At 40.4% G+C, this 12,323-nt stretch overlaps 1 protein-coding gene across 1 annotated transcript in view; it reads right to left on the bottom strand.

Moving 5' to 3' along the window:
- Window positions 1-12,323, bottom strand: part of LIPC (lipase C, hepatic type) — a gene marked incomplete at its 5' end in the record, with an annotated part of 85,488 nt that continues 73,165 nt past the window's right edge. Inside the window, 5 exons of the mRNA XM_082005457.1 lie at window positions 1-293; window positions 4,373-4,591; window positions 5,307-5,427; window positions 9,104-9,346; window positions 10,774-11,007. Coding sequence (XP_081861583.1) covers window positions 188-293; window positions 4,373-4,591; window positions 5,307-5,427; window positions 9,104-9,346; window positions 10,774-11,007 — 923 coding nt within the window. The 3' untranslated portion in view covers window positions 1-187. The remainder of the gene's footprint in view (window positions 294-4,372; window positions 4,592-5,306; window positions 5,428-9,103; window positions 9,347-10,773; window positions 11,008-12,323) is intronic.

Below are 12,323 nucleotides of genomic sequence, written 5' to 3'. Positions count from 1 at the left end.
TAGGTGAACAAAGCACATAATTCAGTTTACTATTGCATCACAAATTTTTTTTTTTAAAATGTATTTTCTTCACCTCTGAAACTGTCAGGATATTTAAATTTCATGTAGCTGTGTATTTTTAAAACATTTTACTGTCTATATAGTATCTGAATATATGTTGGTGAGTAGCTGCTTTTTGTGTTCTTGCTCATTTTCTGTTTTGTCTCGGAAAGCGATCTTCACATCTCACAAATGTTTTCTCTTGGGCTGGATGAAGGTGAACGTTGTCGATGTTTTGAGAACAAAATGTCGTTCTAGAAAGAAAACACAGCATGTAAGCAAAATGTTACTTTTTAGGGCTACTATCTGTATAACAGTATGCTCTCTAGATACGCTGAACCTGACTTTCTTTATCCTGTCTTTTACAAGAAGGTATCTGATTGTTGTTATAGGCTTGTGAGGAAAGAGATGTATCTGGCTGCCAGATAGAAGGGTACAGAGTAAAAGGAGGAGGCAACTCCTGCATAGTGTGGTGTGCTTTCGTCTCTTTCTGGTATCATATACAGCATGCTGTTCTCCATAGCATACCCTCACAGTGATTTGCTCTTTGTGGTCACAGTTTCCATTGTCATTGTTTCAAGTCTTAGTGCAACCCTTGTAGTGATACTATTTGGCCTGCTAGTACTTAGTTGGACTACTAGTATTTAGTTGTGAGAATGCTAACAACAGCAGCAGCTACATATGCTACAGAAATGGCTTCCATATTTGGAACTGAAATATGTTGGAATCTGGTATTTTACCACTCATAATAGTCTGTTTATTAACTACTTCTTAAGTTTATCCTGTTCTGTTGTGTCTAAGTGTTTGTCATTAGATAATCTAACAACAGAAAATTTGTCTTGTATATAAATATAATGAACATTGTGAGGTAAAAGTACATGGAGATAAAATATTGTCAACAGTTTGTTCAAATGCTCAAGAAAGCACATGACAACTCAGAACACATCTTATGTTTACTAGCTTTTTTAATACTGAATTTCCAGAATTGCTAATTCTTAGATCCATGATGTTTGGGCTTTCCAAGAAGACCAAAAGCTACACATGCTTTTCTTTGAAGAAAATGCTTTTCCTTCAATATCCTTTGTTCCTCCTTTTAGAATCATCTAATAATCTTTCATTCCCCCCTCAAGCATTAATGCAGTATTTCAACAGTAGAACATCATTTCCATTCCTATGACAAGCCAGGATTGCACAGAAAAAAAACCCAGCACACAATCAGTATCCATTAAAGTCTTGACACAAATTCACAGAATCACTAGGTTGGAAAGGACCTTCAAGATCATCAAGTCCAACCATTAATCCAGCGCCACCATGTTCCCTAAACCATGTCCTGAAGCGCCACATTCACATGTTTTTTGAACACTTCCAGAGATGGCGACTCCACCACCTCCCTGGGCAGCCTGTTCCAATGCCTGACCACCCTCTCAGTGAAGAAATTTTTCCTAATATCCAATCTAAACCTCCCCCGGCGCAACTTGAGGCCATTTCCTCTTGTCCTATCACTAGTTACTTGGGAGAAGAGACCAACACCCTCGTCGCCACAACCCCTTTTCAGGTAGTTGTAGAGAGCGATAAGGTCTCCTCTCAGCCTCCTCTTCTTCAGACTAAACAGCCCCAGTTCCCTCAGCCACTCCTCATAAGACTTGTGCTCCAGACCCCTCACCATCTTTGTTGCCCTTCTCTGGACACGCTCCAGCACCTCAACAGCCTTCTTGTAGTGAGGGGCCCAAAACTGAACACAGGATTCAAGGTGCGGCCTCACCAGTGCCGAGTACAGGGGCACAATCACTTCCCTACTCCTGCTGGCCACACTATTCCTGATACAGGACAGGATGCTGTTGGCCTTCTTGGCCACCTGGGCACACTGCCGGCTCATGTTCAGCCGGCCGTCGACCAGCACCCCCAGGTCCCTTTCCGCCGGGCAGCTCTCCAGCCACTCCTCCCCAAGCCTGTAGCGTTGCATGGGGTTGTTGTGGCCAAAGTGCAGGACCCTGTACTTGGCCTTATTAAACCTCATACAGTTGGCCTCTGCCCATCGATCCAGCCTGTCCAGATCCCTCTGCAGAGCCCTCCTACCCTCCAGCAGATCAACACTCCCGCCCAACTTGGTGTCATCTGCAAACTTACTGAGGGAGCACTCGATCCCCTCATCCAGATCATCTATAAAGATATTGAACAAGACCGGCCCCAGAACCGAGCCCTGGGCAACACCACTTGTCACCGGCCACCAGCCGGATGAGGAGTACATTGTGCTCTCCATCCCTATCTTCCAGCTCAGGGGGCTGAATACCCTGTGGGTACCTGGACTGGCTATTAAAGTCTGAGGCAAAGAAGACATTAAGTACCTCAGCCTTGTCCTCGTCCTTGGAGACAACGTTCCCTGCCATATCCAGTAGGGGATGGAGATTCTCCTTGCCTCTCTTTTTGTTGTTAATATATTTGTAAAAATATATTAATATATTAATTAAAAATATGTTAATATATTTGTAAAAACATTTTTTATTATCCTTTACGACTGAAGATACCAGTATGACTTTTTTGTTAGTATAATAACTACCCACCTCAGTTACCACTTCTGAAGTAGTGCAGAAGTAGTAATTGGTTTGTGTCAGGTTATTGATGCAGCTGTATGGGACAGGAACTTTCTGGTTAGAAAAGTGAGTATACCTGACATAATCCTTGCACAGTCTTCATATACTTTTTTCTCAAGGTACAAGAATCTGTATTTAAACAGAGCTCTCTAATTTGTGGTATATACTATGCTTTCATTTACTGTGGCACTTAGGTCAGTACTGATTTGGGATCATCGCATTTAAAACAGCAGGAAATATTACAGAAATTAAGGGGATTTTTTGTGGCAGTAGCATGTGCCAAGTGCTGGATTAGGAGAGGAAAATAACTACAAAATACACTTTCGGGGGACAAAACCCAAGAAAATATGATCACTCCTCTGCCCCCAAGCACATGCAGACAGTCTGATGAAAATGTCTCTTTAAATTGTCTCATTTGTCCTTTGTGTCAGTATCAAGGAGATGCAGCTCTGCCAATAAGTATTGTTCCACAGAAAGTCTGCAGTAGTTGTAAGTGGTGCTGGTATTAGCAAGGAAAAATCACCTTCTAAGACTGAACCACAGTTACGAGGTAAGACATGCTTTTCTTATTAACCTTAATTAAACTACTCAGCTAAAATTTATAGAAGGATTAAAGCAGTGGGAATCATTACAAGTTTTGTTATTCTGGCTGAAATTTCTCTGTGAATAAGCAGTTTCAAAAGTGTTATTAGCATTGCTGTATGTAGAGAACAAGGCCACACAGACTTGGTGATCCAGTTTCATAGCAATCAGCAGGGGAAAAAGAAAAAAAACCAAAACACCCCCCCAAAAAACCCAAAACCAAACAACAAAAACCAAACACAGACTTCAGTTGGCATTCAGAATATTTTTTTCTCCAGAAAACTGCTCTCTGCTACTTCAGAGTTCAGCTGACAAAATTCACATCACTGAATTCATACTACAGAAAAAAGCACAACTAGACTGCAAAAGCTTCTGTCAAATACCAGTGAAAGTGTGGTATGTAGAAGTATAGATAGGCTTTTTGTTTTCTAGGACTGCTTACATTCTGTTTGCCTACTACAGAAATTTCAAAATGGCTGTAGTTGAAACTTTGCTTCCACGCTATTGCTCCAGGAACCTCTTAAACAAGCCTGCACAGTGTAGTAATTCGTTATCAACTATCAGACACTGGACTGACCTTTAAATGAATGAGATGAAAATAAGGGAATTGTATGATAGAACCCTTAGCTTCAATGAATAATCAGATGACTCTGTAGTTCTGCATGTGATCCTTGTAATGACTTTCAAGAATGATGATGCTGACTTTCTTTATGAAGTAGGTATTGCAAATGAAATAATTAAGATTTGGCATATTTTTTCTATGTAGGAAATTGATTTTTTCATGGCTTTAATGTTGGAGTCAATATTTGTCTTACATAGTGTCTTGTTTCTTTGAAATTTCATATGGTCCTTATAAAGTGAGATAATCACATTCTAAAAATAAGTAAGAAATTGTAATCAGTTATTGTCATTAATTGTGTAGAAAAATTGCACTGCGGAACTTGTTAAAATTCTTCCATGGGTCTGTGTGCGAACTCCTTCTCTATCCTCTATTCCCAAGTATCAACAAAATTGTCACCCATGGTTATTGTGCCTTAAACTCAGATTAGTGGCAGTAGTGAGCCAGAACATTTCCCACTACTCATTTATGACCCAAGAACAAAGAAATTCTTTAAAGTCACTTAAAAATCATGCAGTCTAATCTTTTTCATTACACTTACTTTTGCTGTGTTTCCCCTGCTTTCACTCTTATTGTCTTCACTATAAGTCCTGGTCGATGGGCACCTTTCGTCCATGGTATTATGGTTTGAACTGTGTCCCAGATATTTTCCCAAACTGCCGTTCCTTCCCATTTGAACTTGATCATTATTAGCTCACCAATATCAGTGTCGAGGGTGATGAGAAAAGAGTAGGTTTTATTCCCATTAATACCTTCAACTCTGCAGAAAACAAAACCAGAATAACGCTGTCTTAATTGTTATGGATTAAAGTGGGAAGAAGAAAAGGGAAAAAAAAAAAAAAAAGGGAGAGGGGTTTATCTCCTCTTTAAAAAGAAAGAACTATGTTTCCTCCACCTTCTCCAGGGGGGAACGTTGCGGTCTCAGGCCCATAAAGTGGTGAATAAGACAACACGCTAGAAGAAAAGCAGGAGCAGGAGAATCTTGAACAGCTAGTGAAGCAGTAGTGGTTTCTGACCGCAAAAGGTGTCCCATAATAGCGTCTAAGTTACATCTTCTGTCTGCTGAAGCAAAGGCTGACCCACACTGTTGCCTTTTCTTTTGTTCATACAGATAGTGTCCATCATGAGAAATATCCAAATTTTTTTACCTTAATTACAGCTGCACATTTGTATTTTAATTGAGTATACCTCAATGTTAGCTGTGGGATGGACCAAACATTAATGGACAGGGTACTTAATGTTCAGGGAAACTTCCAAAATTACTAAGTTTGTTTTATAGGGATTTTCCATGCAAAAACTGTATGGACCATGTAAAAGTTAGTGATTTTTAGGGGGTATGGGTAAAGAGAGGACAACTTCCGCTTCATCTTCACTGAACTGTGCTGAGCCATTTCACTCATAGCATGATTATATATGTGATGTGGTATTGTAAGTTGTTTCTCACTTGTACAATGACATGTAATATCAATACTCACAGTGTGATGGGCAGGTTTTTAGCATCCTCCTTAGTGCCTGTCAGAGAGATGGTAAAAGTTGGGTCTATCTGCTTGCCTTGGATTTCATTGATGAAGTGGATCTTGAACTGATAATGATAGACTGCAGAAAGGAAGAATTTGCCAAGTGACAAAATTAATGGTCAAAGAAGCAATAGATTTCTCAGGCAAAAGAATTTTGCCTTTCAGAGCAGAAACTTGATTGATATTTCCTTTTTATTTTTTAAACAAATTTGTTGCAATTAAAATATCATTTTTTCTGATTATTGCCATGCTGTGTAATCCCTTAGGTTTTGGGGCCCTATTGCTTTATTTAAAAGGATGGGGAAAAAAGGTAACTTCGGTTTCAGTTCCTTTTGTAGCATAAAACATTCTTCCATGTGAAATTTTTCAGCTTTTCTGAAGTTTAATTGTTAGAATTTCTGGCAAGCGCTCTAACTGGCAGACAAATCCTTATGACTGGACATAAGCTAGAGATGTATGATACAGATTGAAGACCTTATGCAATGTAGTCAGGCTTTTTCTCTGACTGGCTAGAAAATTGCCCTGCAAAACAGATGACTCACGAGCTTTGCTTGACTTCATAATGATACATTGTGCTTAACATGCCTCCGTTAACAACATGGCTTTGTTCAAGCACATTACTGTAAGAAATGTCATTAATTACTTCAGGATCTGGTGGGTTTCTAGAAGGACAGTGTTTAGGAAAGTCTTGGAACTGAATATTGTCGGAATTAAGAACGCCTAAGACATCGTCAGTGTACTGATTACAAGCAGTTTGACATTTAGTAAATTATGAAAAAAAAAATCCCAAAACCACAAAAATCACAAAATCCCAATGTGCAGTTAGAGGCCATTTGCACACAGGTGTTGTCAGATAGATTTGAACGTACAAAACTCTTCTGTCTGGTGATTCTACCAGCCACCTTCTTGGCAGAAACCCGAAGTAATTTTTATTAACAAGGACCAGAGAGTATTTGGAAGAATTAGGGGTGTTTTACTTATCCTTGCAATCTGGTCAAATTACACATGGGAAACTATTCTGGTAAACCTTATTACACACTAGTTTTTGTGTAGAAAAATGTTCTTTCCTCATTTCCTCTCCTCACCCACGTCAGGCTTCACCAAATCTGAGAATGGCCCCACTGTACTGCTTAAGGGAGTTGTCGTCTTTTTATGTGTACGTACGGATAGATTTATAATTTTTTGTGCAGCTCTGAGTGTTTACAATGGAAGGTATTTGCTATAAAAGCTGTATCTTTTTGTTGTTGTTTCATAGTTATTGCATGTTAGTGAACGATGTAATTTCTTTTGAAAAGGTGTCACTCAGTAGAAGACAAAATGACTGATTCTTTGCTGCAAATCTGATGAGGACAAAGTAGGCAGAGGCACTTGTTTACAGATCACTTTTATTGCTATCCTGTCTTATTCTGAGCTTTCTCTCCATGTAAAAATTGATTGTTCCAGCGTGTGTTCTGATAAAGCCTAGGCTTCTGCTGTGGTTGTGATGCTCGCTTTAAGGAAAAAGGTGAGCGTATTCATATAAAAAATCTGACTCAGGGTCCCATCGCAGCTTTTATAATAAATGTGAACTTCTTTGTAACAACTGGTTTTTGTTTGAGCTGGATTAGTGTATGGTCCAGAACATAATGTCATTAACTTGAAAAATGAAACGTCAGGTTGTGAAGATGCAGAGGATTGTGAAGTGTAACGCGGAGTTTCTCAAATTTCTTCTGTTTGGGCTTCTCACATGATCTTCAAACATTTTTTTTAAGACCGTTACAAAGGTGACTTTGTACACACGCTCCCACAGTTGCTGCCTTGTTTGGGAACTTTTGTGAAAGGAGCCCATTGTCTGGGGCACTGGTATCTGCATATGGGCCAAGGACGTTTTTTTGAAGCTAAACCAGCCCCAAGCATAAAAATGCAACATGCTTCAAATTGAAATTGAAGCCAATAGGACATGGATATTTTCCCACAAGCTGAAACTATCTCTGTGTCCAGAGAAAAATGCAACACAGAAATGGTGTTTCTGTGCCCAAGTGTGGTGGTAGCAGACACCATGTCCTCGGAGAAATTTGCTTTCCTGATTCTGATGGTGGCCTGACTGTACTGCAGCAAAATTACACCAGGAAGTGTAATTTGGCCTCTAAAATTTTGAAATCTACTTCAAGTAGCTTCCTGAAGCATTTTAAAAGGTATAAGAAGAGATCCAGCAGATTCAGCTGCTCTGAGTATCAGCCAGGGCTGAGCAGACCCCTCTGGAGTCTTCACTGTGTACTTCACAGCTGCGTTAGTGGAAGACTTCCGAAATTATTTTAGAAGTACCTGAATTTTTGTTGTTTTTTTTTTAAATCTGTGATATTGCAGTTGAGTACCAGGCACTGTGGGGAAACAAGATGTGTCATGCAAGCAGCATTTTTAAGCATTTCTGCTTGGGACTGGAAAGCCCTTGAGTGTCCATGCCAAGGGCACGCTGTTGATGTTCAAAGCGCTTCCCCCACCCTGATGTCTGGAGTGGGGGACAAGAAGGCCGACCCCCTCCAACAAGAGGGAGGCCCCCCCTTTCTGGCAGTGCCAGGCAGAACGGGCCAGCCCCAGCAGCGGGTGAGGTGGTGAGGGACCCCCATGGCTGTGGGGCTGTGCTGGGGGCAGGCGGGGCCCTGGCACTGCCTCAGGGCCGAGGAGAGGGCGGGGCTGGGCTGTGGTGCTGCCGGCACCGAGGGGGCTGTGGGAAGGGCACCAGCCGCTTGGCAAGGAGGTGGGCGCACCTCGCAAGTCTCCTCCGTGCGTGGTGGCCTGCAGCTTCGAGCAGGAGCCCTACCTGGGCTGCGACGCCCTTTTGCTTGCCACGTGCCTTATCGAGAGCCATGGAAGGAGGTAGTGAGGAGGAACGGCGCACACCAAAATTCCCTGCACCAAAAGTCACTTGGAAGAAGCGTGTCCCTGCCGTTCGTCCCACACAGTCCTGCTTGTTCTTGCTTTAAAACGTACGTAAACCTTCCCGCTGGCGGCTGAATGTCTGCTCAACAGCAGCAGTCATCTCATGGGCTCTCTGACAGCTGAATTGTGATCGGCCTGCAGCCAGGCCCAGGCCGTTTTGTAATGGAGATGGGCAGTTAGGCCCCATTTCCCTGTCAGACTGCTTCCCGTCTGTGTGGTAATACATGCAAGAAATCATATCGACTGTCTTTCTGAACTTAGAAAATTGTTACTTTGCGCTCTCAATGAAGTAATTTAATGGAGATAAAGCTAGAGTACCAGTCACTTTATTTTAGTGCTATGGTTCTGCCCTATAAAGGTCCATGCTATTCTGTTGTCTATCCACTGTCTGAGAAGTAATAATTTATATGTCATTTTGTAGACTAATTGCAGATAAAGTTTGGGCAAACTTGGAACAGAAGGTTTTACAGGTCTCCCAGAACGATTATGCTGCTTTTTTGGCTTGGCTGTATGCCTGCATATGTTATAAGAAACTCACACAGGCCAGTTGTAGGAGAATCCTGTAGATCAGGACCCTAAGAAGTCTGAGGCCTCAGATCCATGGTTAGCCTGTGGCAGGCATGCAGCATGCTTTTTTTCCCACAGAAATATTAGGAGTCAGGATCTTGATGAAAGGGCATCAAGATGGCCTACTGGGATTCTCAGTTGTCTCAGCAAATTGATTATTCCCATAGATTTTATAAGCTTTAATAAATGAGTAAACAGGATCATAAAGGTTAGGCTCATTCTCACACTTTGTGATCAATCTAGAGACTGTAACAAGTATTCCCACAAACCTTTGAAAGGCATATGTGCTCTTGTTTTCAAAAAGAGTCGTCTACTTTTTGGGAGCCTTTCCTCCCTGATGTTGTAGCCCAGCGTGTTGCACCGGTTCTTTCTACAGCTGAGGCACATTCCTTTGTCGAAAGTGTTGATGTCATTGCACCAGTATGCTGTGCTTTGCTTATCGTTGTGAAGCAGAGAGTCGATGAACAAATGAACTGACCTCTCGTGGGCACATTTCACAGTTTGAGTGATGCCTGAAAAAATGCAAACAACAAAATTTTGTGTGCCCTTGTTCCTCTTTACCATTTCATCTGCAGAGGAGTACAGTAACCAACTATAAACATATGTTGTTTCCACATGTTCCCCACCCCTTTACTACTAAAACATAATGATTTTGCCTCAGAAATCATACATTGTAGCAACTTTACTTTTAGGATCATCCAAAAATAGTTTGGCTGAACCCACATGGTAATAAAATTGAGTAATTTGCTACATAAACTTCTCTAGCCTGACTTTGTCTGTAAATATGAACCTTCATTTCATTGTCCTGGCTGTTTGGTCAGTATGAAATACAACACAGGCTACATGCAGTCTTTTAGATCATGCCTCATTAAAGACAGCAGTCTCATTCTTAATGGTTGTACATTGTTGTCTTTTGGATGCTCACATGGTAATGTCTTACTTTTTACCTATCAGAGTGACAAACTCTCATGTTGAATTGAATTTTGCTTGCAGCTACTACTGGGGAAAAAGGAGCAAAAAAATTTATTAAATACATTAGAAAATTATTAAATACATAGATATGCTTTTACAAGAAGCAAGTATCTCTTTTCTTCCTTAAGTGTCATCAAATTACAGAAGTTAGTTTCTTCTGTGGAATCGGGATATATCATGACGGACTGTTTTTAGATGTCTTCACTGATAAGCTTTCTAGCTGATGCTTGGTTTCACATTTGTCATGACAGTTACCATGAATTATCTGCTAACAAGCAAGGCCTACTTTTAGATAATGTGATAGTTGAGAAATATTTTTGCAATGCAGTATGCTGGGTGAAATGTACTTTTAGGGTTTTTCGGTGAATGGTTCTGTTTGTCACTGTGCATCAGTACCTTATCTAGATTTTTTTCAGCATGTTGCATCAGTTTCTCTATACATTTATGTTTAGGTACATTGGAAATAAGTTTCTATATATAAAATGTAGCCTGGAACACTGGCAGTCGGGTCCTAGAGAGAACATCATCTGCGCAGCTGAAGGACAGGGAGTTGGGAAGAGGTGAACTAAGAAGGTGAGTGGTATATCCCTGTGTTTTATTTGATTTGAAATAATTAATGGCACACTAGATGAATCAGGCTTAATTAGAAGAAGTTTTCTCATTTCCTCTAGTGCTAAAATAAATACCTCTGAAATTATTCAGAAGTGCTTGACAGCAGGATGCTCATGGCCTCATTTTCATAAGTGCTAGGCAGCCAAATTCCTTACTGAAGTCAGTAAGAACAGTTTGAACTCTATACATGTAAAAATTGGATAACAACTTTCTAGAAGAGAAATTTAATTGCATGTAATGGATGATAATACTCCCATTAGATACTGTTTAAGACCACAGAGATACATAAAGTTGCCCAGAGATACTGTCAGTGCAGCTGCAATGCTGCTTCCCATTTTGTGCCATTGGTTCTTACCAGTGATGCCATATTGTGCAATGTGGTTATACATGTGCATGATGTGACAGCCAGGCTGAAAGGTGCCGCCATTAGGATAAAAGTCAAAATGAGCCACAGGCTGCTTGATGCCAACACTGAGACCCATGTGCTGTTTAGTGAATGTATGAATTGCATCTACGAAGTTTGCATCATCTGGAGATAAACGGTCTGTTGGTGACATTCCTTCAAACAAGGGACCGGCAGGGTCAAGGCCTGTAATAAATGCAAATAATCCAGTTGTGATATAGTGTGGATGGGCTGTTCTTTTACTCTTATGAGAAAAGTCTGTGATAAATATTTAAAAACAGAGAGCACTGGTACTTTACAAGGTCTTTCACTGATAGAAACAATGCTAGGAACACTTGTCCTGCAGAGGGTACATGGTTACAACAAAAGGTAAAGTAAACACAGGCGCTGTAATAAACAGTAACTGCTACATGCACAAGGACACAGGCCCAGAGATAGATGTGTTTGTTAGAGACAAACTGTGCTTGCTGCTGCTTTGTCACTGGAGGGATGTTTACTTGATTTTTCTCTTTCATACCCTAGAGGTCATGCATTTCAGAGGCCCTTTTGAAGACACCAGTCCCACAACAAGGTTGACTTTTAGCCTACATTTGGGGCTAAAAAAACTCTATAAAGCTTCACTTGTTGCTGAAAAGAGCTGTATGTCTGCTAGATGTTTTTCATAATAATTTTTCAACTTCAGAGATCTTCAAGGCAAATTATTACAGTATTCAGAAAAATAATATTCCATTTAGGGAGTCTTGCTGATTTTTAGTTTGCCAGACATTTTTCTGTGGTGCTCTCTTTGGTTGGGAGCTGATTTATGGAAAAGGCCTGCCTGCATAGTTTAAAGCTGCCTTTAGTTTTGAGGACAAGCTTCTAAATTTGAGATTCTTCAGGTGGAACTATGGACTAACATAGTTGCATAGGTGTAACTGGACAAGACTAATAATGCAGGCTACAGGTAGGGACGTCACCCTGAAGGCATATGTTGCTTTTTTTTTAATAGCTTTTATCACTATGAATGTTTGGAGCTTATTGTTACAAACCTAAATAATTTTTGCTGAAGAATGCATATAGCTGTTACAATAAATAATGTGTTTTAATGTTTTTTACTTATTCAATATCGAGGTTTGATGTACTAATATGATTTGAACAAGCGGTGCTGATGAACTAAAGTCTTTCAGTGTATACACAGGTGTAATATCACGACACACTGTGTAAGATCAGCTTCTTGGCATGCAGGCACTGTCACAAGAGCTGGTTGTATAAGGAACTATGATATGTGGCAATAAATCCAAGATCAGAATTGGGACTTCAGACTGTAGTATTGCCTATTTGCCTCACTCCCAAATCAGATTCAAGTAAAATGTTTTCTCTGATAACTTAAATGTAGCTGATGTGGGCCTGGTGTAAAATGTGCTGCTGTTTTGGGTTTGTTTTGTTGCTTTTTTTTTTAAGCTGTCACTGTGCATTAGTGGTGGTACTGTGGTGGTACTGTATGCAGCATATCAATAGCCTTA

Source organism: Phaethon aethereus, assembly GCF_964289735.1.
Source record: "Phaethon aethereus genome assembly, chromosome: 12".
In the NCBI taxonomy this organism is placed as follows: Eukaryota; Metazoa; Chordata; class Aves; order Phaethontiformes; family Phaethontidae; genus Phaethon; species Phaethon aethereus.
Note: the sequence above shows the minus strand (reverse complement) of the source record. Positions and strands in the feature narration are given on the sequence as shown.